This window comes from Hippoglossus hippoglossus, chromosome 5 (genome assembly GCF_009819705.1).
Source record: "Hippoglossus hippoglossus isolate fHipHip1 chromosome 5, fHipHip1.pri, whole genome shotgun sequence".
In the NCBI taxonomy this organism is placed as follows: Eukaryota; Metazoa; Chordata; class Actinopteri; order Pleuronectiformes; family Pleuronectidae; genus Hippoglossus; species Hippoglossus hippoglossus.
Window position 1 is genome coordinate 17,794,467 of NC_047155.1, and position 27,441 is coordinate 17,821,907.

Genomic DNA, 27,441 nt, shown 5'->3' on the forward strand with positions numbered 1-27,441 from the left:
CCACCCTACCCCACAAACCCCCTCACCGACAGCGGTCAGACAACTCAACCGTGACCACAGCAAACCAGTTGTGGTTGACTCGCATGTTGAGAGGGTGTCTGAATCGCTTTCCCCCCTTTTTTTTCTCCCTTGCGCTCTTTCGCTGTCCCAGTTTTCAGGTTTGTTGTCCTGTAACAACTAGACAAGTGCAAACATTGGTCACACAGCTACACATACATGCAGAGAGGGAGAGGCTTGATGTGCGATGGTTCACTGCACAAACACACACACTTGGGGGAATATGCCTCCCTACAGAGCTGCATGCAGCTGATATGACTAAGGCCATTTCCAGCAGTCAGTGTTTTTCAGTCGCTGCGAGCCATCAGTCACACCTTTTTAGTCGACTCTCACATCTCAGGTGTCGTTATAGACTGTAGACGGGGACAGGGCGGTTTTCAATGTAATGCTTGAGCTGTTCCTAAGCCTCCAAGTAGATGAGATAATCTTGTTGTATCTGAAGACGTAAATGAATCCTGTTTAACGTCGGTTTAATCACCTTCTAGCAAACCTTTAGCAAACTCAAATAATAGGAGAGAAGTTGACAGAGGAGACAGTAGAGGAAGGAGCGAGAGTAAAACAGAAAACCTCTCCTTTGCTGTTTTGAGTTTGTGCATGAGTGGCCGTGACTTTTTACCCTTTCCCCTCTTTTCTGCAATTCCTCTCCACTTTCTTGTCTGAATGGAAGTGATGAACTGAAAGCAATAGTGTATGTATGTGTGTGTTGAGTCAGTGTTTGTGTGTGTGAGTCGCCGATGCATTTGGGACTGGTCAGGAGTCAGCTTAATGAAGTGACTCTGACCATCACAAGAGATGTGTGCATGTGTATGTGTGTCTGTCAGTGTCCATCTATAGTGTGTGTGTGTGTGTGTGTGTGTGTGTGTGTGTGTGTGTGTGTGTGTGTGTGTGTGTGTGTGTGTGTGTGTGTGTGTGCGTCTGTGTGACTGGCAGGCTCAGACAGTGTGTGATGTGCTCATAAATCACATTGACAGCCTGTTACTGCGCTAGCTTTGGCCACTCAGCCACAGCTAATGTAAACAGAACACAGGCACACACACACACACACACACACACACACACACACACACACACACACACACACACACACACACACACACACACAATGTGTGCTTTAAAGAACCATGGTCATATCTCTGGAGGGAATGAGAGACAGATGGGGGAGTGGTAGAAATAAAATAGACGGACAAGTAGAAAAGGGGGATAAGACGGCTGGAAAGAGAGGAGGAAAAAGAGGCTCAGTTCATTTAGAACACTCTGATCATGATAAACCATTTACTGCATCAAATGAGGATTTGGCTGTTCCCTCCAGCGAACTGAACTCGACCACTACACCACTTAACTGTGGCAAAGCCAGAGCGGTGCATGTTTCCTAATTATACTGTAGTTACAATGCAACAGACACTGATCTTCTCAACCTTCACACTGTTGAACTAGAATGGCACACAGGAGAATACATACCATAACAGTCCCCTTCTGAAAGTCACTAGATCTGGATTTTTATTTGGATCTGGGCCAAATTTCACACAGCGGTGCCTTGGTCGTGCCCCAACTCTACACAAAACTTCATGGAAATCAGTTGACTATAGCTTTTGTGTTATCCAAACAAACAAACACAGACAAATACATAACCTCCTTGAAGGAGATCATAAAGTGAATTGAAAATGCAGTATGTGAAAACCCCATTTCTTTGACAGGAACGGTGATTGACTGTGATTCATATGACTAGAAATCCGGACTTAGACTGTCTTTTTTTCTAAAGTCCATTAATGTCTATTCCAATCATATTATCTCAATTTGAGCACTTCTTATGGAGTCCATATTTAAATTTAAAATTCCATTTTCTGAGTATTTGAAGGACTTGTTGGCTTAAAAATGGAAATAGCTACTAAAGCACCTGAAGTTGATAATATTTTGAGAACTATGACATTTTTTGGTTTCAGAGAATTGGAAAAAGAATTTGGTGGCTCTTTATTCATCTCTTCCATGTTCCTTAATATGTCCTTGTCTGTTTACAATTGAAGTCAGATTCCATACAAATAGTACAAGTAGTAAAATATTTGAATTCACCTAAAGCTAAAACCAAGTTCAATAAAACCATTGCAAGGGGAAAAAATATTGTTTATCATTCTTCAATCCTCTCTGTTTTACTTTTGTAAAATAAATAGTTGTTGTCCTTACCCCTCTCCTCCCTCTGGCATCTTCCCATTAGCCTCCTCCCCACACACACACACCCACACACACACACACACACACACACACACACACACACACACACACACACACACACACACACACACACACACACAAACACAAACATGCTGCCATCACACTTCTTCTCCCCAGGCACTAAGTCTGAAAGGAAGTGACCTATCTGCCCTTCCTGTGAGTTCCTCTCTGTTCAAAGAGTTCCAGGCTGCCACTTTCTTTCACACACACACACACACGCACACACAATGAGCAGTTCCTCAAGTTCTATTTATTTATTTTTCTTCTCCTCTAGTTATCTGGAAGAGATAAAGTCCATCTCTCCCAGGGGTTGGTCAGGGGGTACTTCAAACGGCGCGGTAAAGGCCAGGTCTGCCCCAGACTGAGAGTGCAGGAAAGGGGACATTTATCATTGTAACACACACCGACATTATCGCCACGCGGCATGTAGTCTCTCCCACTCTCCCTTTGCTCCCTTCCCTCATTCCCCCTCCATCCTGCTTGAATTCAGGGTCGTCATTGTTTTATTACGGGACTAATTTTCACCTCTCGGATCTCAAAATTCTCGCTTTGTTTTTTAGGGGGGGATCATTATAATTTAATTCCCTTTACATGGTGTTAGTTGAGTTTGTATTTGAAAAGTAATGGAATCCGCCAAACAAATTACTTTAGAAAACAGGAAAGAAATATAAAGAATCTCTGTCAACTTTCTTATAACAAATCAAACATTTAGTTTAAAATTGCCATTGGGACAGTATTTTTATTTCCAATAGCAATCACATGTTTTAAGTTCCCAATGTGTACTGAACAATTATATCATAGTTTTGTATCTTAACAAAACACAAAAAATAGCAGGACTCACACTTTATAACCATCATACAATCCAAAACTGGAAAATAGAAGAAAACAAAACAATCATGTCCAAGGTTAGCTTTTCTTTGCTACGTGTAAAAATATTCCAATCTATTCCTAAAAAATATACTTTTTAGATTCTGTGCTATCATTATAGATTTAAATGGTTTTGTGTCCCAACGTTACTCACTTATCTTCCTACTTTAAGTCAAGATTATTTCCTAACTCTTGGCAAGCATCTTAACACAAACAGGAAAAAATACACACAAACTTTTAAAACTTGCTGGCTGTTTTGTGGTTTTATCTTATTTTAATGTTTTTTGTTTTTATTTATTTGATGTCTTACTGTTGGGTTCTTGGCTGTTTTTTTTAAATCTTTTGATGTATCTCCCCTATTTAAACTGAATAGCACTTTGGTTAATGTCTATGGTTTTAAAGTGTTTTTTTTACAAATGAAACTCAAAATACGTGATGGAGAGATATGTTTTTAAATCATTTCAGAGTTTGGTGCTATGACTTTCTTTGAAATTGGATATAAATCATTTTAAATACAGCAATGACCAGAAACAGATTTACTTACTAACTTTTAAATAACTTTTCCTGCTGTCTGTCTTTCTGTCCTCTGGCGAACAGCAGTTAGGCAATAAGCAGTTGGCCTTCCAGCAGCAGCTGATCCAGATGCAGCAGCTTCAACAGCAGCACATCCTCAACCTCCAGAGACAAGGACTGGTCCCAATGCAGCCCACCGCTGCCATGCAGTCTCTGCAGCAAGGTACACACATGCAACACCCTCACCATATATATATACACACATAACATTACACACATTGTCACAACACCACACACAAGGGCCTGTACCCAGTGCCGCATGTGAAGCCTGTTAAGTTAATCAGCCTATAAAAGATCAAAAGAAACCTGATTGGTGCGTTTGTGGAAGGTACTCATTTGGATAATAGGTAAAATATGCCACTAAGCCCCCCTGCTCGGTGGTTAGCATGTGCCTGTGCTAGTGTGTTTTCATGTGTGTGTGTACTTGAGATAAGCCAGACACAAGGACATCATCGTTTTGCCATTACTGTGCCCACTGGATTTTTTTTTTGTTCCTGTGTGTAACTTCTCCCACAGTTTCTTCAGTTTGTCAACACAGTTTAACAACGATTAATGTTGACTGTTGACTGGCCCGCCCTTAGTGAGCATGTGTGTGTGTGTGTGTGTGTGTGTGTGTGTCTGTGTCCACTTTAGTCTGCACACAGAAGTGTCCAACACACACAAATACACACACACACACACACAACACGCACATACACACTTTATCTCACACAGAGAATGCTTAAGGGGTTCTAAAGTGGCCGTAACATTGGTAAAGCGCTGACTGAGTTGACCAAACAGACCAGTTTCCTTCCCTCTGTCTGTCTGATCTCTCCCTCTCCCTCTCCCTCTCCCTCTCCCTCTCCCTCTCAGTCACATGCACATACTCGCATATTCCTTTTGTAATCTTAATGTGACAAAACAAAAATATATTCAATCAAATAAATGTAACCCTAAGACAATGCCAAAAAGTGCACTGAAACTTTAGTGTGTGTGTGTGTGTGTGTGTGTGTGTGTGTGTGTGTGTGTGTGTGTGTGTGTGTGTGTGTGTGTGTGTGTGTGTGTGTGTGTAAGTGGAATTATTAGTTTACAGAGTGAAGAGTGAAAATAAAGGAGTGAATACAAATTGAATACTAGGCCACAGTTTTGGAGAGAAGAGTGTAAATTTTTCCAGACAGTTGCAAACATTTGGCTTTGGCATCTCCTTCTCTTTCTCTCTCTCCCTCCATATCAGAGTGGAATTTCCCTGCAGTGTGATAGAGCCGCTCCATTGTGACGGCTCAGCCAGGCGTGAGCCAGAGCATTCCTCTGGCCAGTCATGCCACACAAACACACAAACACACATTAATAAACACTCACACCGAAACACACATGCACACACACACACACACACACAAACGCACACTGCGGCCCCGCCTCAAAGGGCTGTTGTGTCCGGTGGGTTAGGTGGGGGTGGTGGGGTTGACATGAGGGGACCTGATATGCTTTTTGTTTAGTACTCTTACAGAATGAAGTAGCTATACATTTCAAAGCCTTCTTTTATCAATGTTAACAATTACAACCGATAGAGAACTTAACAGATTTGAATGAGAATTAAATTGTGAGTATGGACGTTACTATTTCAGCAGGTTTTTTTTTTTCATACACAAAAAATCTATTAGATTTGAATTAGATCCACCTTCTGGGTAACTTCAGGCTTCTTCTCGACAGATCTCATATGTCCGGCATAAATGTGAGACTCTGGGTTTGCACATTTGAAATGTGTGAGTCAGTAACTGTTGGAAAGAGCTCTCTCATCTTCTCAAATGTTTTCTATCTGTCAACGAAAGCTGCAGGAAATTGTGAGAGCACATTTTCACCTGAATGTGCAGAAATCTAGATTTTTTTGTTTACAAATCTGTTCCGCTCTCAGCTGCTCACTACTTAACTTTGCTTGCTTTGCACTTATCTGTAAACTGCTGACTTTTCCCAAAACCCAGACTCCCTTATTTTTCCAAAGTTTTTTTTAGTGGATGCATGTGATATGAGCCAGACTGATAAGTCAGAAGAGGAAACACTTTATCTTACAATCCCTGTTACTACTTTACACTTTCACTCTCTCTGGGCGTGTCCACGGATTGGTCGGATTTCTTGGATAACACACACACACACACACACACACACACACACACACACACACACACACACACACACACACACACACCACCTCATTCCTCCAGAGTGAGAGCTTTTGTTTTGGCGGGACCCCAGAAGAATGCAGACAAAGCAGACATAATATTTGGATTGCTGCGAGGTCTTTGTATGTGTATGTGCAGATGTGTGTGTGTGTGTATGTGCGTGGTAAGATCCATTGGAGTATACCGTGGCATTTTAAGCGTCTCTCTCACTGTGAAATTAGAGCAGAAGTAACCAAGCTGTGACTAGAAGGAGCACAAAGTGTGCAACAACCCTCTTTAAACAAATAGTGGTAGTGACAGCAGCGATGGTGTTGGTGGACAGTAGCAATTGCCAGCAGAGATCAGGAAATAGCTGAGAAGTCATGGATATCTGGGAAGATAATTATAACAATAACACGCAGAAATTAACCTCCCATCTGTTTTTGTTTGTCTCATTTTCCATTTTCCTCTTTTAACCACTCCCAGGAGACTGTAATAGTTGCATATATTTTATGTGGTTTAGAAAAGTAAGTTTCTTTACTGCAAGCCTGTGTCTGTGTGTATGATACTGCGCGTGATATTGTAGATATTGTCTGACCAACTTATTATTACCCATATTATCTTTGCCTTAATTAATTCACTTAAAGGTAGGGTTGGTATTTTTTTTTATTACATTTTTTAAAAATCCTTTTAACATCACTAAATAAAGTTATCAGAAATACAAGAAACAAAGCTGGTGTCTGTGGCCCTTACAGTACTGTAATAAATACGACCGAGCATTTCATTCAGATCGATGTGGGATGATTTTCGAATCATATGATTTTCAAAGTGAAGCCTGCTCTTGCTAGCTTTTCCAGGATTACCTACCTTAACTTTAATATCCTATGAGCCTATTTACACTCAAAGTGGGAATTTGATTGGGTCATAGTTGAGAAAGACCCTCTGCTAAGTGCCAAGTGTTTTCCCTCCCTGCAGCGATGTGTCCGTCAGACCTCCAGCAGCTGTGGAAGGAGGTGTCAGGCATGCAGAGCAGCGAGGAGGCCCTGAAACAGGCCGAGGGCCTGGACTTGAGCACCAACAGTTCCAACTCTACCTCAGCCTTCCCCAAAGCTGCCAGCGCTCACATCCCACTGCACAGCCTGCAAAACGGACAGAGCCACACCCCAAAGAGAGACAGGTACTGAAACCTTTCACATAGTGATGGTGTGTTTGTGTGTGTCCTCTGTGTGACCTCCAGTCTTTCTAATTCACACACTCCTGCTAAGTCGTTTTCGACCTGGAACCTTTTTAGCTGTTCTTCTTTCATATCCACACTCATAAACGCAGGAACAAAACATGCACATGTGGCATACCACACATCTCCGGGGTGTAAACATCACCTCAGCTCATTTGATAGGAGGTTTGTTGGGTTCGGTATGTTCTGCAGGAGAAGAGAGGAGAGGATTGTGAATGCAGAGGAGGAGGAGGAGAGAGAGGCGGTGTGTCTGTAGAGATAAATTCCTCAGTGTAATGTGGGCTTGATGAGGGATGCATGTGCCAGGTGTATTTGTAGCATGTATGCTGTGTCAGGCTTGTGTTCTCCCAAGGCTGTATTGGCTGCTCATGGGTTTGTCTCCATCTTTAAGAGCCAGACTGTTTGAGTGGATATCCTCCTTCACCAAGGCAGACAGCGGAGATGACCATGTCCCCCTTTACTCCAAAGGCAGCCAACCCCCCAGCCAGTGAGTAGCCTGTTTACACTCACACATACACACACATATGAGTGGAAAAGACAGAGAGACGTGCTATGGGAGGGTGGTCTGAAGTGTCCTTTAGCACTGATTCACTGCTTGCTTCTATGCCCTTTGTTGACCCTAACCTTTGACCTCATTTTGGAGTAGGTCGACATGGGTCAGAAACTATTAATTAAAAGAGCTTTTAATAATTGATCAAATATGTCACACACTGTCACGCAACAGCTACAGCGTGCCTCTGGTATCCCGACAGATTTTGACTATACTAGATCACAAAGGGTGTAGCATTAGTGTGTTAGTCTGCTAAGCAAATGCATGGCTGATGTGGACGAGAATGTGGTTGCCAGAAGTTTGTCATGTCTGCTGTCTGAGCTGCTTCTGCGTTGACTCAACCACAGCCAGCGCATGCATACACACAAAACACACACGTGCAGCTACACACATGCACACACACAGCTCCAACCTCAGCCGGCACATATGATCAGGAAGAGGCGAAAAAGGAAAGAGACAGGGAGAGAGACATGTTTCCATCTGCGAGACAAATGGTTTCTGTTAGACAACCTTCTGATGTTGATTTGGGAGAATCCCCATCCCAATGCACACCCTCACACACACGCGCATGCACACACACATACACAGTCATGTAAATATACGTGGAGACAGCAGTCGCCGGCGAAGATCCAGGTCTGAACCACATGTGCTACTGGACCTGCTGCACACACATGCACTTACACATGCGCACATGCACACGCACACACATGCACGGATAGACTTATTTTACCCAGGGCCCAAAACCACGCCTGGCCCTGTCTTTCATCATTGCACACACACATATACAAATACACAAACACTCATAAATATACGCAGATGTACACACATGCGCACACACACATAAGCTCACCACAAAAGAACAACCAGCATATGACGGCAGCCGCCGCCAATCAGTCATGGCTGGTTGGTCCTGTGCCGACTCTGTGTCAACTCCTGAAACATAAGAACACACACCAACACTAACACACTCTTGCACAACACACGCCAAGGACAGAAAGACAGGTCATGGACTTCAAAATGTGCCTCTGAGGTTGCTGGAGCAATTCCCTTATTTGCCTGGCTTCTGTAACTGACCCCACTTTGCTCTATCCTTCTCTCTCTGCACTTGGCTTTGTGAGCTGTACAAACTAATGACTGCTAACCAGACTCAGATGGCTGCATTGATGCTGTTGCTGTAGTCGGTTTTGCATGTGTGTGTGTGTGTTTGTGCACGAGAGTGTGGCACATTAATGCTCCTTATTCTAAGTATTTGCTGTATGTTTTATGGACATAATTCAGCATCTGTTTAACTGTCTCTGTGACTCTCTTTGTCCACAGTCATGAGGAACATGCAGGCTCCCATCCACTTTACGGCCATGGAGAGTGTAAGTGGCCCGGCTGTGAAGCACTGTGTGAGGACATGGGACAGTTCATCAAGTAAGTAAAATATGATACAAAGTATAATGTGTCAGGGTTATAAATTAATACAATCACAGCGCACAATCCAAAAGAAATGCATTATTTTTTTGATACGAATGTCTCAGAAGAGTTTAATAATATGATTATTTAAATTCAAACTAGAATGGCACTCAGTAGAGCGCATACATCCACCAAGGCCCAACAGTCCCCTTATGAAACCACATTTAAATTCCCTAGATCTGGGTTTTGGATCTGCACCAAATTTCACACAGTTTTCATATCAGTCCCCTTAATATGCCTGATTTTTTCATCAACATCTCTGAATTATTGTCTGGGAAATCAAGGAAAATGTTGGGAATCACCTTATTTCTCAATGTTAAAGTAAGTTAAAAACAAGTCATGGATTTGCACCAGTATTTAATGAGCTAATTACTGATCCATACTATATTCTTCCACCAAGTTTTGTGGAGATCTGCCCTGTAGTTTTTGTTTAATCGTACTTACAAACAGACAGAAGTGAATTGAATTTATTTTGTAGTCACACAACGCCTGGTACTTACAAAAAAAAAAAAAAACTCAGCAGCACTAGCCCCTAGTATTTCTGTAGGAAAGGAAGAGAGATGACACGATCTCTGATTCAGTTTACCTGTAGGCACCAGGGAGGAAGCAGAACAAAGTGAAGCTACAGTATGAGCTATACGTGGAGATGTCAATCACTGGAGTCTTGCATTACCCCACTGACTCATCTGTTGCCATCTGTTGCATCACATTTCACATTTGCTCTGACGCACATGCACACAGGTACATACGTTCATGTGTGTAAATTCTTTGTTTTTTCAAAGGATTTATTTTAATCTCTTATCTTCCTCTACATAATTTTTTCTCAGCTATATAATATTCATTTTAGTGGCTGATTGTGTTTGTTTTATTCTTTTGCTTTCCTTAATACAGACCCTAATAAGAGATCTAAATAAGGAAGTCTGAGGTCATATGTTCGTCACCCATAGTTTTTTGTGTGTTTTGTATATTTTACTCTGAAGGGTCAGACGCATTGTATTTCTGTGTAAATACACAATTATTCTTCGTTAGCTCATCCATAAGCACATTTAGTTTCCACATCAATGGTGAACACATCAAACAACCTCTTTCTTACTCATTCCCTCTCTGCTTCCATATTCTTGCACTTTTCTTCCTCCTCTCCTCCCTCCGTACGTCTTTCGTAGCTGTTACTTGCCAGTTTGGAGTCACTGGGGCATGCTGATGTGGTATCTGGCCTTGACACTCTGCTACACCTCCTCCTCTGTCACACAGTGGACTACCCCGTGGCACTGTGGCTGCTAACAAAGGCTTCCCAAGCCTCTAATGAAGCCCTAAACAAACTCAACCTCTAATTATCTGGAACTTTTAGCTATTTGAGCAATGGAGTTATTAATAATAATAAGCCTGGGTGATGAAATATGTACACACACACACACATGCATAATCACAGCAGTGTGCGTGGTGATTGTGATGGCATCGGACAGTCAGATCAAAGCTCGTAGGCAGGCTGGGAAAGTTTGGAGAGGAAAGCTGTTGTTTGGTGTCTCATTTCACGTAGCCCCGGGGCAGATGGAAGGAGAGAGAGAGAGAGAGACAGAGAGAGAGAGAGAGGGAGAGTGATAGTGTGTGTGCCTGTATGTGTGTGTGTGTGTGTGTGTGTGTGTGTGTGTGTGTGTGTGTGCGTGTGTGTGTGTAAGAGAGAGAGAGAGAGAGAAAAAGAGGGAGATGAAAAAAATAGAGGCAGTGACAGATAATTCTGTCAGTCCGACAGTGCGCTCCCTTCCAGCCAGCTTTAGTCATCGCCCCAGGAGAGAAAAGGGTAGAACAGAAGAACAGAGGAGGGGGACACTCCACTATTTGAGGCCTTTCTTCTCCTCTCCTCTTCTTCTCTAACCCACCTCTCCCCCTCCTCCTCCTCCTCCTCCTCCCTGTCCTCTGGTATAATACTCTGGTTGTGGTCGGTGGAGCTCGGTGTAATGTGGGTTAAAGCCTTGTCTGCCAGCACTCAGAGGAGTAAACAGAGCCTCATTGTCGGGACACATTGAGAAAAAAAAGAAAACTCTGCTACTGTTTATGGCCCAGCTATAGAGAGACAGGAGGGTTTTGGGGGGCAGATTTGGTTGGAATGAGTGTGAATCATAGACATTTTGGGAGTTGCGGGGGAAGAGGAGTGGGAAAGGGGGGGAGTGGACAGAAGTGCAAGTGGGAAAGAGGGAGAGAGAGCCTGATACAGAGTCAAAGAGAGAGAGAGGGGGAGAGAAGGGTGAGATCATGTTTTTGTTATTATTATCGTGCACTTGTGTTGAGCCGTCTATCTGCCTGGATTAGCCATGCCATGACATCATTGTTTTTGTTTCATTTCCAGTCTTCGCCTGATATTGCCTAACTTTCTACTTTCTCGAAGACACACACACGCTCACATGCACACACACTACAAACACACACATTTCTTGGTGTTAGATACACTCTCAGTATAAACAAGTCTAAAAAGCAGATTTATGAAGATTACAGGTTAACACCACATGATATCAGAAAAACTGCTCTGATATATTGACACTTATGTATCTCACACAATCATATGAACACACACACCCACACACACTCATACACACAGGACTAGCGGCGGCAACCTGTGAATAACCTTGGCGATGACAGAGGGGAGAGAAAGGGATGAAGGAAGGGAGACAGGGAGGGGTGCACTGGGAAAGATCAGAAGGTCTCGGGTCCTCCCACATTGGAGGAAACAAACAGCGCCACCATTTACACACACACATGCACAGCAGTGTTAATAAGTGGAGTGGAGTTTCGCTAACAGAAAGTCTTAAGATAAGGCTCTGTGTGATAACACATGAGCTCATATCCAGGTGGTTGTCTTAGATCATGCCTCACTGAGCACCAGTGAAGTATACACACACAAAACACAGCTGCTGTGTCCTTCACTAGACAAAATAAACCTCCTAGATTATGATTTATTTATGTCTTACTGAAACGGCTCGTAGCTCCGTTTGTATAAAAGTCAAAGGACTGAGTTTTGTTACTTCATCATCCAGTCTGTTGACATGAGTGTAACTGGACTAGCAGCACTTTGATCGTCACATTTATATCTTTCCTCCCCCCCCTTCTCTCCTCCAGGCACTTGAACAATGAGCATGCCCTGGATGACCGCAGCACTGCTCAGTGCCGAGTCCAGATGCAGGTGGTTCAGCAGCTGGAAATACAGGTGAGCTAACACACACGCTCGAACTAAGACACTTAATTTACATCCGCTCACAAACAAAGTCTTGAGGACTGTTTCAGCCAGTCAATGGCAGTAACTTGTCTGAGGCAGGGCAGAGTTTATGGAGAGCAGTGGAGCTTGTAATTTAAAAGGAGCAGTCGGCAGGGAAGCTGCCATCGCTGCTCCAATTATAAAGCTGCTCCGGTCACCAGCAAGAGAGAGCGAGGCTGAGAGAGGGGAGGAGGGAGAGAGAGGAGAAAAGAGGAGAAAAGAGAAAGGGGAGAGAGAGACGAGCTAGAAAGTGTAGGACCAGGCTGCACTGCCTCTCTTGTTCTTAAAGTGGTTCATGCACGCAAAGCTCTTGAAACATCTGAATGCTCCAGCAAAAGAAAAAAATACCAACACTGGATGAGATGTGTGTAGTAAGTAAGAAAAGTTCCAAAGTGAAGATACAAAACCTGTCCCTTCACACTCGTCTTGACATGGTTTCCAAAAACGGCCCTGAATACTCCATTCACGTCATAGTGTAGTGTGAGGGGGGAGAAGGGGGTTAGAGGGGGTGGTGGAACGGGGGCGGCGGCCCAGAATTAGGGTTAGAGTTGTGTTTGGTGGTGGTAGTAAACAGCGTTTAGCTGAGCCCCTCAAGCCACCACTAGGGAACGCAAAGTGACAGAGAGGCAGCTGGTGTCACATCACATCACGATGGACGTCTCTCTCTCCCTAACATGTCACTTTATCCCTCAGCAGTCCACAGGAAGCCCACCACTCCACGCTCCATACACTCACACACCCACACGCACGCACGCACACACACACACACACACACACACACACACACACACAGTCGTGTCTCCATGACTTCCGAGGACATTACATTGACTTACATTGATTTGCTGGAGACTTACTCTAACCGTAACCATAGTTACTACTTGCCTAACCCAAACCCTCACACTCTAAACATAATCTTAACCTAAAACTTAACTTATACCTAACCTTAAATCATGTCTTTACCTCAAATTTAATGATTTAAGTTATGAGATCTCCTTTTTTGTCCCTATGAGGAAGACATGTCCCCATAATGTGACTGTGTAAACATGAGTAATAACTGGACCACTCTCACACAGACACACTCACAATGCATGCATGCAGCAGCACAGGCACTGTGTTTGAGTTCCTCATATTTGCACATTGCCACACGTCACTGTTTGTGTGTGTTTATGTATGTTAATGAGACAAATCAGTCTTACTTTAGATCCCATGTTTTTGGAGGCTTCGGGTGTATAAGCATGCACTCGTGCACAAACACACAGGATGCAGCGTCTCCACAGGTTGTAGCAGGAGCAATTTAAATGGTGCTTTACAATGTCAAACGGGGACGAGTGTGTCTGCAGGCGAGTGTAAGAGTGTGTGAGGGAGAGAGCTCCGGGTGCGGAGGCAGCTACCGCTCACACTTATCTCTCCACCGAAGGTGTTATTGTAATTGTAAATCAATGTAATTGAGAAAAATGTTTTTTCATGAAGATTACCATCCCTGTGTGTTTTACAGCTGGCGAAAGAGAGTGAGCGACTCCAGGCCATGATGACCCACCTGCACATGCGCCCCTCAGAGCCAAAGCCTTTTAACCAACCTGTGAGTACACCACAACACCCTGGACCCTACATTACATTACCCCTCACCCTCTGGCACCGAGCTTCCACTGTTACATCTCATTCACACACAAACTCTTCTTTTATCAGTTTCTTTACTGCTTAACCTTCCTGGGATATAACACTCCTCTTTTCCTGTCTAGCTTGATATCTGCACCCTCTACTGACCAGTGAGGGTTATTATATCATTAATAAATCACAAAGACGACTTTCTGCTTGTCTCGTTCTTCTCTTTTTTCTTCTTCTCTTTGTCCTTCTTGTTTTCTTCCTTCTCTCCTCTCTGTCTAAACTTCCCATTATACATTTCTGTTTCAGTCCTCAGAGAACGTCATAAATTCAGCTGTTCACAGATTGTGTTGAAGCCCAGATTTGTGTTTGATTCAGCCTGTTCTTTTTAGAGAAAGCTGCCAGAGCAATCTCTCACAGCATTTTTGGTGTGCTGACAAAATGGAACGAAATTTGATGTGATGTGATGTGTGTGTGTGTGTCTGTGTCCACACTGCTTGGCAAAGTTGTTATTAGGTATCTAATGAATATTTCATTATTCAGATTGACGAGGAGTCTTATTAAAATATGAAGATGTTGAAATTAATTGTCAATTAGAGGTGGAGTGTCTTAATTTGAGGGGATATAAATGGGTGCAGCCGAGTGGCAACGCGTGTGTGTGTGTTTGTGTGTACTTTTGTGTGTCTGGGTGATGTGTTGATCACAGGGGGATCAGCTGCCATTAACATCTAATGGGAAATCAGGAAGAGGCGTGTTCTGTCACCACTGGAGACGAGCCTTGGGGTCAGGGATTGGAGGAGGAGGGGCAGGGGAGGAGCGTCAGGAATGGAAACAAAGCTTGGCCTCAATTAACAGGGTTCGACTGTTGCCGTGGTGATGTGGCAGGGTTGCGGCGTTAATGAAGTACCTGTTAAACAGCCCCGCCCCCTCCAGTCAGCTTAAATGGTACGGAGAGGGGGCAGAGTAGAGAGAGAGAGAGGCAATTCACACATTTTACATACATATAGACAACACATGCACACACACATACACACTGTGGTTTTAATTAGTCCTAAGCTAGCATCCCTACAACGGTTGTCCCACAGAGACTGGGCGCACTGGTTTTTTGTGTATGTGTGTGCGTGCGTGTGCAAGGCTCTGCCTAATTGGGCCGTATTAGTCCGTGAAGACTTTGCCATTGCAGAGTGTGTGTGTGTGTGTGTGTTCCCGTCTTACAAACATGCTGTCGTGTGGTTTTGTTTTTGTAAGCTCAGGGTTAATTGCAGCCAGCGCTGTGTATATAAATATATGTTCATGTTCAGTGTGTGTGATTGTGTATGTGTGGTTCTGTACAAGGATGTGGGTTTGCTTTTGGGAACTGGTAGAGACGGAAATTCATGGGGAATATCAATGGCTTTATTATTTTTTTCGTGATGATGTGAGTTTACATCAGTAACCCTTCCTAGATTTAGCTTCCATACTGCTGTCAGTTAAACAACTTCAAATTTCAGGTCCTGCTGGCCCGTGTAGTTTCATTTCTGTGCTCTATGTTTGACAGAGCATTGGTACAACCCCATATATGTCAATATTCTTACACAACTAATGAGACACAACAAAACTGTTTAGAAACATTATCCACGAAGATATTTGTTATGTATATGACACAAACAAATCATCTAATGCACTGGTATCACCTGACCCTGATCTTATCTACATGATGCTTCCCTGTAAACAGCACCAGCAGATGGTGAAGCTTTAAACATGAGTGAAGCATCAGTCATATAAATAAAATCTTTGTCCCCAAACTAAAACAATTTTTCACACTTTGGACAGAAACTAAACATTTTTATAATCATAGCTAAGGGACACAAAGTTAATTAAGCCCCTTTGATTTGTAATAAAACGTTTCACACCTTTTGAGGCTGATACCAGTCTACTCAAAGTAAATTAATACATACTGCAATGATTACAATATAAGTACATTGGATAGGATGTAATTGTTTTGTATATTTTTTAAAAATGCAGAAATGTCCTTATTTTATTTAAATTATTATTATGATTTTATTTTGTGTTGTTGACTTTTTTAATTATATTTGAATGTATAGTTTTTTTATTTTATCTAGATTCTTTATATTATTTTATTTTATTTGATCAAACGGATAGAAAAACAATGAAACTTCTGTGGGGGACAAACAAGCTGAACCATTCCCCCTTATTTCTGTGTCTGTCTCTGCCACTCTCCAGCTGAACCTGGCTTCCAGTGGCTCTCTGTTGAAGCGGGACAGCGATGCCTACTCAGAGGGCCTTCAGCACCCCCCCACCTCGGCCGCCACCCCCATCACCCCGCTGCGCCAGGGACCCTCGGTCATCAGCTCCTCCAGCCTGCACACACACTCCCACTCCCACACGCACGGTGTCGGGCCCATACGTAGGCGCAACTCCGACAAGTATTGCACCCCCATCGCCTCAGGTAGACATTTCCCCAAACCTCACTCAGTGCCTTCCTAGTTGTGTCATTATCATATATTATCTAATTATTTATTAAATGATTAATAATAGACCCTAATTATGTTTTTTTTTAAATCCAGCATTAGGTTTTTCTTCTTTTCCACAGTAATTACAGTACGTCTCCATTCAGCCATCACCTTTCATTCATGGCACAACCACTGATGTAGTCTTTCCTGCAGTAAAAAAAAAGAAAAGAAATATAGATATAGATATAGATATAGATATACTGTAGCCCTTAGTTATGATGTCAAGTAGCCAAGCATTATATTTTAAAATATGTGGCGTAAAATAATATCACAGTCTGTAAATGGTATCAAGGTGTAAAGACCTATATCAAACAATTCAATACACATTGTTAGATGTTATTTTTTTCAGACACAGTTTTAATATTTTGAACCATTGTATTGATCCTTACTTTTTCTTTCATTTATTAACGTTTACATTGAATTTGATTTTGTAAATGTTACACTACACACTCATAATTTGTAAATATGTAGCTCACCAGAGTTAATTTCTTACGATGTTTCCTGTTTTTTTAGAGCTGGCTCAGAACTGTGAGTTCTACAAGAACGCTGATGTCAGGCCTCCCTTTACCTACGCCTCTCTTATACGTCATGTAAGTCTCCCCTCAGATCCGTTTGCACCATCTCTTCTCTCCATCTGGGATCTCCTTTACATTTTGTCTGCTCTCACTTCCTGTCCTCAGGCCATTCTGGAGTCCCCAGACAGACAGCTGACTCTCAATGAAATCTACAACTGGTTTACACGGAAGTTTGCCTACTTCAGGAGAAACACAGCAACATGGAAGGTAAGGGCGCATCATATACACCCTGACTTTCACTACATCCTTCAAATGGGGCTTAAAAAAACAAACATGCTGGTGAGGAGGGCCTGCTCTCTGGTGGGGATGGAACAGGACAGTGTTTTGAGGCAGTGACGGAGAAGAGGATGAGAGGAAGAAACTGAAAACCATCATGGACAGCCCCTCTCATCCCCTCTCTGCTTAACTGAGGCAGCTCAGGATCACATTCAGCCACAGACTCATCCAGCCACGTACCTCAAAGTGCATGGGGGGGCTCCTTTGTGCCATCATAATCAATGCATAACGCCACAGCCCCCCACAGTCTAAGACTCAAATCTTTATATTGCAAATTTATAAAACAGTCTAATATTGTATATAGTATTTCTATTTTTATCTTATTTATTCTAGATTCTGTTTCAATTCATATTTCTTTCTAGCTACATTTTCTACTAGCGGATCAATATTTTTTTCATCTTATCTTATCTTATCTTATTTCCATATATATGCTTATATCTAACTAAACTCAATAATCCCTTTATTAAACCTAAATTCCATTAATGCTGAACCAATATTATGTAAATCCCTCAAGCTCACTTTATGCTACAAAAGGTTATTCTAGAAAAGTCAAAATTGAACGATGAAAGATAGAAACCAGATGAATTCACACAGTATTTTGAAGTTGTTGAAACGATGGTGAAAATGAGCCGCGGCGTATTTAGAAAATGTAAGTTTGGATACGGCTCAGACTCAATCAGAGCTAAATGTCTACAAAGTAAATGTGGTCTGTGCCCACTGATGAAGCCCTTCACTAAAGTCAATGCCAGCTGAGAATTGTTCGACCACGATGAGAGAGAGAAAAAATTAACAAAATTAGTGGGCAGGTTTTACTGTTATTTGAAACACTGAGGCCAAGTGAGTCACTTTGTAGAAAATGGAGTCGCTCCATGGGCCTAAATGTAATGAAGCCTGTTCTTACAATGATTCAAGAACACACGCGTTCTTGTTCCTCATTCTTCAAACGCTGACTCTGCTCTGCTCTGCAAAAGATATGACTGATATGACAGTTAATGGTTGTTTCTGTTCTTTATGAGAAGCTTTCCTACGTTTCTCCTCATTCACTCCATCCTTCTTTCTTCCATTCTCCCACTCCGTCTCTCTCCCTATCAGCCATAAACAATTCTCTCACCTCGAACATGGCACATGGAGAGTCGGCCCCGCTCGTCCCAGTAGAGCCACATCTAGCCGTGATAAAGCCTCATTATAGAAATGCACATACAGAGCTGGTGCACACACACACACACCGAATTCTTTCCCACACACACTACTGGCCTGATCCCACCATCGTAGGTGCTGACCCATTTCTGAAGAAACCTCACACTAATTTGAGTGTCAGTTCCTCCAGAGAGAGGGAAAGGGAGAGAGGTGGGTGGTGGGGGAGGAGGGGTTGAGGAGAGAACCCCGGCCTTCCTCTAATAGCCCCTAAAACCAAGGGAGGGGAGGTGACAGGACGACGGCGTGGTGTGGAGGGGGTTAAGAGATGGGGGCAGCCAGGAATATCTTTAGTTCCTCATCTGACTTTTATGAATTTTAACTATTAATGTCTGGTGTCTGCTTCCTGCGCCGTTGGCCTCGCAGACCTTTAAATATAGCTTGGCGCGGCCTTATGTATTTATATAGCGGCTCGCCGAGTCAAATAGAGCCGCAGAGATGTATGTCCTTTAATAGGCTGTTATATTTCATGAGGAGAGCAGCGGTGTCAGGGAGTGGAAGTCATTGATCAGAGAAACAGAGGGAAAGAGAATGAGAAAGAGACGAGAGAGAGAGAGAGAGAGAGAAAAAGAGAAGGATGATTGAGGGAGGAGGAGAGCTGAGTGTTATTTCAAGGTGCTACATAATGAGACGGAAGCCTGAAAGAAGAGGTTTCATTCTGTTTGTCACTCTTTATTTCTAGATGCACTTGAGGGGTAAATTGATGCCACATGTAAAATTGTAATAAGCAATAATAATAATAATAGTATGAGTAAAATAACAAGAAAAGCTGTACATAAGAATTAAATTAATGGGATTAAAAATCCAATTAGTGCTCTATAAGAGGCTTCACTTTGAACTCTAGTGGTGGAACGTAATTCATGCTTCTCAATTCTAATATAGTACTAATATTAGTCAGTTATTTTACAGCTTTAGTTGCAAGTTACATTGTAAATTAAGATACATATCATAGACAACATCATACAAAACCTAGAATTAGAACTACATAACTGTAATTGGGTACTTTGATATTAAAGCATCAGTAGTAATCATACAAAAATATGACATACAATAGTATTAATAGTCAGAGTAACACTTGTTTTTCTGGAGAGTTTAACTTAAATATTGGAATATCAATATTTTCAATGCGCTTCCCTTAAGAAAGGAATTTTGATTAGATTTTTTCTGCTGTTCAACACTAACCTGTTTTGTTATCCCTCATTTTATACTTGTTTGTTCATGATTTTATTAATCATCCTATCTGCTCACATATATTTCTGTTTACGATCATATGCCAGGATCCCATCCCATCATGCAACAGGCAGAAACACAACTCAAATATCTCAGATCTCAAATATTTACTGTATACAATCCACAAGTCAAGAAAATATACCTGCGTCCAGCCCCTTCCCCCCTCTCAGCCTGAGGGAGTGGAGATGAGTGGCACATGTGCTGCGACCCACTGTAAATGACTGCCAATGTTTTAACTGGGAGAATTAGGCTTTCATCACGGAGACAAATGCAAATAGCACTGCAGTAGCACTGGTGTCTGGCGTAAGCGTGTGTGTGTGTGTCTGTGTGTGTATGTGTGTGTGTGTTTGTGTGTTTGCACTGTCAGGGTGGCGGGCAGAGATTGGGGTCAGACTCATTTACAAAACTTAGCATCACAGCTCGGGGGTTGAGGGGATGCGGGGGAGAAAGGGTTCCTCTACTGATTATGGCTTGTGTAATTACGTGTGTGTGTGTGTGTGTGTGTGTGTGTGTGTGTGTGTGTGTGTGTGTGTGTGTGTGTGTGTGTGTGTGTGTGTGTGTGTGTGTGTGTGTGTGTGTAATTATGGCGTGGAGTGATGCATGCCTGGCCTGTCCCTCTCTCTCGGCTTAGAACAGCGTGTCAGAGAGAATATGCAGGATTTAATTATAGACGAATTAAAATTGGTAATGAAATTGGGCATGAACAAACTACAAATAGCAGATGAAAAGGGAGGCCTGTCCCTGGGGGGGTGAGACAAAGATAGTGGTGTGCCTGCCTGCTTGCCCGTCTGAGTGCCTGTGTCTCTGTGTCTGTGTGTGTGTGTGTGTGTGTGTGTGTGTGTGTGTGTGTGTGTGTGTGTGTGTGTGTGTGTGTGTGTGTGTGTGCGTGCTGATGATGACTGATTATACATTTTCTGAGATAAAATAACGCTACTAGAGAATTGCTGCCTTGCATTAGCACTGTACATGGAGCTACAGTATGTGTGTGTTTATAAGAAGTGATGGGTAAAAAAGGACCATTATTCTCTGGTGACACGTCGCATAAAGTCACCTCACAAAAAGCTGAGAAGCATTGTTTGTACTGAGCACACGCTGAGTGAGTGTTCTTACCTCCAGCAAGGTAATGACTTCAAAAACAACAGTTTCAGCTCGTGTTTTGAGTTCACACGTCGAAGTCATGGAATATTGTGGCAACTGAAGATGCATGTTTAAGACAAAAAACAACTTAGAGGTTATGTTATCAGGCAACACCAGGGAATTATACCTAACACTTAACAAATTGTTTCACTTTACAGGAAAAGTTCACAATGTCATTCCATCTTGGCATTAAAAGGTCGTTTTTCGGTGATTGCTTCCACTATGAGCCAGGCTGTCAGTGTGCTGGAATATTTATGAGCTGTGGGAAAAGAAAGAACAAATATTTTAATGCCGATTTAACAACATTTAAATTTCTGTGTAAATAGTCCAAAGGAAAAACATTTCATGGAAATAAAATAAAATTCTGAAACAAAACTAGGAGGCCTTGCCAAGGCCCAACATCCCCCTTAAGAAACCACATTTAAATTCACTAGATCCAGATTTTTATTTGGATCTGCACCAAATTGCACCAACTCAAATATCAGTCTTCCACTTGAAAAATCCATCTCGCAATGTTAAAGACAGAAAAAAAAAATTCTGGATCTGCCCCCTGATCTCGATCCACACCATAATTGTATGGGTTCTTCCTTGGGTCAAGCCCCACCCCTCCACAAAATTTTATGGAAATCAGTTGAGACAGTTGTAGATTTTGCGTAATCCTGCTAACAAACAGACAAAGGCAATCTCCTTGGTGGCGGAAATAAAACAGAAAACAGTAAATAAATGGAAAAAAACACAAACAGGATTGCCTGGCCTTCAGTCCTAATAAAGCTTGTCTTTTCTGTCCGTCTCTCTCTTTTCCCAGAATGCTGTGCGCCACAACCTGAGTCTGCACAAGTGTTTTGTTCGTGTTGAGAACGTGAAGGGAGCCGTGTGGACTGTGGATGAAGTCGAATACCAAAAGAGGAGACCACCAAAGATGACCGGGTAAGAACACACACAGTCACATACATACATGCACTCACACACACATATATATGCGCACACTGTCATGCACACATTTAAGAGGAGTGAGATGTGAGTGTGAGCTTATGGATGCTGGCACGATGATTGCCTAAATGGTCCCTCTATTATTACCGAGAGGCCAACTCAGCAATCATTGAGAATAAGAGTGCTGCTGACTTGTGTATGTACTGTATGTGTGGTGTGTGTGTGTGTGTGTGTGTGTGTGTGTGTGTGTGTGTTGTGTGTTTTTCCCTGTTTGTCGACACCATTAGTAAGCAGCTGTGTGAGATGCAAGAGAGCAAAAAACCTTGTTAGCGTGTGTAAACAGATGTTCTCTCCAACCGCCAGAGAAACCAGGGATAATTACGCGCGCACGCACACACACACCTGCGCACCAGATATCAAACACTTTCTCTGTGTGTGTTTTAGCATCTGTTTACAGTCTGTGTATGTTTCTACTTGTAACAAACATATTTGTGAGATTTGTCAGAGCACTTTGGCTGAGGTGACATCTTCCAACATGTGCAATTAATCTGCGATTCTCACCCGTCTCTCTCTCTCTCTTTCCCCTTGTACGTGTCTGTGTGTGTGTAGAAGTCCCACTCTGGTGAAAAACATGATTTCAGGCCTGGGCTTTGGATCCCTAAACGCTAGCTACCAGGTAAGGAATGCCCTCTGCTCCTCTTTCTCTCTTCCTCTCTCTCTCGCTCACACACACACACACACACACACTCACACACACACACAGGGCAGCCAATCGCAATCAAGGGCACTGATATCAATTCCCTCTCATAATTAGCAGATTCCCTAACGACATTCACGCCACCTCCTTCTCCCACATCAACACATTCTCACCTCCCACCTCACTTTCTCTCACACACGCCACCCCACCTCCACACACACACACACACACACACACACACACACACACACACTCGACCCATCTCACACCAAACCCACACACGCTTGCAATTTTGCGACTGAGATGATTTATAGCGTCAAGTAGTTGTCAATTAAGGTTACTGCATATAATTATCGCATGTCCTAGAAAATCCATCTCTGAGTGAGAATTCCCCTCCTTCTCTTTTTACCGCACTTTATTTCCTGTGTGAGAAGTGAAGGTAGAGTCCGCCTCACATCTGTAGCTGGATGTGAGTGTGTAAAGCTGTGACCTGTTGTTTCCTCTGTTTCACTGCTTGTGTGTGTTCTAGTCAGGTTCTCTCCATGTTCCTTCATTGGAACACACACACACACACACACACACACACACACACACACACACACACACTCACTCACTCTCGTGACAGGGACTTAAATGTTATAGTACAAGCTATGGTGTGGAAAGTACTGTATATAAGTGCCCCCTAGTGGTTTGTCAAGTGAACTAGCAAGTGAGTGGATTCAAAAGCTCCCCATGAGAAAGCGCTCTCATCAGCACATTAAGAAACACTCATCAGTCATTGTGAAGATTTACTATGCTGTGTTTTACATTATGTGTCAATTGATCTTATAAACAACTTTGATTATTAATGTTTAAATATATTAAAATAATAATGAGTCGAATGTTTCTGGTTCTAGTGGACAGAGTTTTATTTATTATTCATGTGTTTATTTATTCATTAATTCATTTTCTTATCTAATTTGATATGTCATAATTTTAGAAAACAAACATAACCAAGCTCCAATTTGATTTGACTCTGTGTGTGTGTGTGTGTGTGTGTGTGTGTGTGTGTGTATAGGCGGCGCTGGCAGAGAGCAGTCTGTCAATGCTAAACAGCTCTCCCCTGGTGAGCCCTCCATCTGCAGCCAGCCTCAACATGCTGCACGTGGGCCACGACGATGTCAGTTCCACTGTGGAGCAGGTCAACAGCAACGGCAGCTGCAGCCCCACGCTCAGCCCTCACCAGTACAGGTACTTACTACACACACACACACACACACACACACACACACACACACACACACACACACACACACACACACACACACACACACACACACACACACACACACACACACACACACACACACACACACACACACACACACACACACACACACACACACACACACACACACACACACACACACACACACACACACACACACACACACACATGTTCAAGCAGACAAAACTACTTTAACCTGTGCCTGAGTTTAAAGATAATTACTGTCTGCACAACGCTCAGTCTCAAACTAATATTGTCATTTTTATCAGTGTGAATCTAAATACAGTAGTGATGGTGCTAATGTGGTACTGATATTTGTATTATTATCTTTATTTGAGATGACTTACCTGAGAAATCATTTACATGTAATTAGAGAGAATTTTACACAACAGGACAGAATCTAACACATTCAGGAAAATGTTTGTCCCCCTGCTTTAAGATGCTGCTAACCTAAAATTCTAGTTTCACTGGAGATTGTCGGCTCTGCAATGATCTATGTGCTGTTTGTGACTTTTTACTGCATGAAATACTGGATGTTCATGTTTGTTTTTTAAAAACTTTTCATTGGTTGTAAAAAAAAATTATACAATTCTAGGTTTTGCAATATTTTAAATCAGAACAAGTTATGACAATGATTCTAAAATGACATGCAGTTTTCTACTCTGGTATTTTCTACCAAAGTAACCCACACTCACCACATCATAATGTAACCACATCATAGTTTCCTAAATCAAACATTACCTATGAGATTTAAATATTTCGTTGTTGAGCGGTGATTGCCACGCCTGCATGACTTGTAATTTCCATTGCACATTTGTGAGCAAATCACAATTAAACTACCTGGGTCAGTTGATCGTATAATTAGCATCAGCATATTTGGCAGCAGTGTCATCAAGTAGAAAGTCTGCTACTGGCATATGCTCTTTAAAACTTCCCCTTTTCCTTTTTCTAATGTCAGCCTGCTCTATCTCCTTCAGCCACCCGGTGCATGTGAAGGAGGAGCCCACTGATGTGGATGAGGACGGTCGGCCAGTATCCCTCCTGGTTGGGGTCACACACAGCCTGCCATTGCCGAGCGACGAGCGCGATCTGGAGGAGGATCTTGCCAACGAGGACCTGGAGTAGGAGAGATCCGAGAACGGACCAGAGGGACGGGACACACAACGAGATCAATCCCCCCCGAGCCCTCTCGTCAGCCTGAAGAGGAAAAAATAGCGACAGTACACTTGTGAGAAAAAGAGAGAAAAAAAGAGAATGTTTTTTTTTGTTTTGTTTTGAAGAAAATGCAAGCAACCAAGGATGACATTGAGAAACACCAAACAGGGTTAGATGACCTCCGTTACTTTCAGACACAAAAAGAGAAGACTGTGGAGCACTGCTTTACCTCCATGTGTTTCTTTTCCGACACTTGGCTCAGAGGTGTAACACCACTTAATGCATACACACTCACACAAACACGCACACAGACACACTCATTCATGTCTCACCATGTTTCGTTATCCTCCCTGGTAACATCAGCCTCTGTGTAGAGACCCCTAGAGGCGTTGACACACACACACACTCTCTTCTCCTCGCCCCACCACTCTGCACACACCCTGCTCACTGTCGTCTCGGGCTGCCTGGGTAGCCGCTTTATCTCTAATCGTCAGTCGAGAAGACACACAGATGCGTGTGTGAGTGTGTGTAAGAATGAAAAAAGACACACAGGATCATGTGTATATAGATCTGGAGCAGTCATCAGGGGCTGTGCAGTGTACCTCTCCTTCTTCCCCCTCTTGAGTCAATCACTTGCTTTTTCATTTTTATTTGATTTAATCAAAATGGAACTGTTGGGCCTCGAGATAGGAAGGAAGGAAGGAAGGAAGGAAGGAAGGAAGGAAGGAAGGAAGGAAGGAAGGAAGGAAGGAAGGAAGGAAGGAAGGAAGGAAGGAAGGAAGGAAGGAAGGAAGGAAGGGTGCTTTTAAAGATGACCTCCAACAGTGCTCCAAGCCCTCGACGACACCTACCCAACGAACGGATGCGGAGCGGCCCCGGTCTGCGCCCAAACTTCTGCTCCCAGCAAGACACTTAGTGTTGGACATCTTTTAAACTCTTTGCTTCTAAGTGAGGAAAGCAAAACACATTTCCAACCCACCTCCATCCCTACCCCCACCCCCCAAAAGATAATGCAGGAATAGGACCATTTGGTGCTGTCCTTCTCCTCTCCTCCGTGTAGGGATGGAGTGATGAGCTTGGAACACTTGACGTGCGAGAAGAATAAGAGAGGAGGCTGATAGAAAAGAGGGAGGAAGCATCTACAGAAATATTGTGACTAAAAAAGAAAACTGTTCATGATTATGGAGTATAACAAGAAAAAAACGTGTGGTAGCTTTTGTCATTTCCTTTTTTTATTTGATGTTATGTTGACGATGTTATTATCATTTTTTGAGGATCAATATTTCCATGGTGGCGTTCTGTTTCAACGTACCTTTTCTAAGAATGCTGTTTTTGTTTTTGTGTTGTAATTTGTTTGATTTACTCTGGTTGCTCACACCATTCCAAATGAGTATTGGCAAAAAAAGAGAGAAAGAAATGAAAGCGCAGTATTGTCCCAACTTGTGACCCCGCCCCTCTCCCGTTTCTGTCCCAAGTGTAGCAGGCAAGAAATTTGGAAATAGCACTTAAAGTTTCCATTATCCAGACAGATTATTTAACAGCTGAATATTTTTTGTGTTAATTCTCTCTCATTCACTTGTTTTTCGGTTGTGTATTTAGTTGAGAAATATCAGTGATGCTTTAAAAAAATATATATTATTACTGCAGTCAGAGAATACCTCATCCCACGAAGGCTCCGCCTGGAACTGTGTCCAAATTGATAAAGAAATAAAGGGGAATTCTTTCTGTGGGACACCAAATGTGGCAACTCTGCTCGGCTTCAGACTCAAAGCTCTATGGTTGTAATTGTTACTGTGTAGAAGCTATCTGCAATTCACTGTGTGAGTTTGTGTTAAAGGAATAGCACGTGAGATTTTTTTTCCTTTTTTTGTTTTCTGTGAGCATAAAAGCATTACTTTTCTCTACAGTGCCATACCAAATTTTAACATTTATTTGAATCTGTTCTCTGCTTGTTCCCGTTTTTATTTTTGTTACAGGTAACCAAAGAAATATGTAGAAAACCAAAAACCCTGTAGTTTATTTTGCCCCTTTTTGAGTTTCCCCCCCTTTTTTTTCCTTCTTCCTCTTAAAGAACTGGCCAAAAGACAACGAACCAGGAGTTTGAATTCCTATTATTGTATTCACATAAATTATACATGACTTACAGTGCTGACCATTCCAAAAACCAAAGTGTGTGAAGCAAACTAGACTTTGGAGACATGAAAGCTTTTTACAAAAGTGTTTATGAATAACTTGCATTAGGTATGAGGCCAAAAAAAAAACCTAGTATTAAAAAACCTCCCGCAGTTCCTCGAAAAAAATAAGAGTAAAGAAAATAGCACTTAGAGGTGAAACTCCCGCTCTCAGGCTAAACTGTATTCCAAACAATCCAAGGATTGGCCTGACTAGTGTGAGCAGACCTGAGTATGAGGCACTCGTGACGTGTTTGAGCACATGTAACAAATAGAGACGTTAAACACTTGGCTTTACAAGCTGTTTTTCTGGTGCTGTCATAACTAAAAATTTGACTTTTTTAAAA

At 42.5% G+C, this 27,441-nt stretch overlaps 1 protein-coding gene across 5 annotated transcripts in view; it reads left to right on the forward strand.

The window, feature by feature from the left end:
- foxp4 (forkhead box P4) overlaps positions 1–25,620 on the forward strand; it is a 213,843-nt gene extending 188,223 nt beyond the window's left edge. For 3 of the 5 annotated variants that reach the window (XM_034585259.1, XM_034585260.1, XM_034585261.1), the window contains 13 exons: positions 3,748–3,886; positions 6,834–7,035; positions 7,484–7,579; positions 8,960–9,058; positions 12,212–12,299; positions 13,843–13,926; positions 16,173–16,398; positions 16,976–17,052; positions 17,143–17,244; positions 21,680–21,801; positions 22,414–22,480; positions 23,559–23,731; positions 24,746–24,893. In XM_034585259.1, the coding sequence (XP_034441150.1) occupies positions 3,748–3,886; positions 6,834–7,035; positions 7,484–7,579; positions 8,960–9,058; positions 12,212–12,299; positions 13,843–13,926; positions 16,173–16,398; positions 16,976–17,052; positions 17,143–17,244; positions 21,680–21,801; positions 22,414–22,480; positions 23,559–23,731; positions 24,746–24,893 (1,623 nt within the window). Of the gene's footprint in view, positions 1–3,747; positions 3,887–6,833; positions 7,036–7,483; positions 7,580–8,959; positions 9,059–12,211; positions 12,300–13,842; positions 13,927–16,172; positions 16,399–16,975; positions 17,053–17,142; positions 17,245–21,679; positions 21,802–22,413; positions 22,481–23,558; positions 23,732–24,745 lie in introns of all 5 variants that reach the window. The other 2 variants (XM_034585257.1, XM_034585258.1) reach the window with 2 other exon arrangements.
- The last annotated feature ends 1,821 nt before the right edge of the window (positions 25,621–27,441 follow it).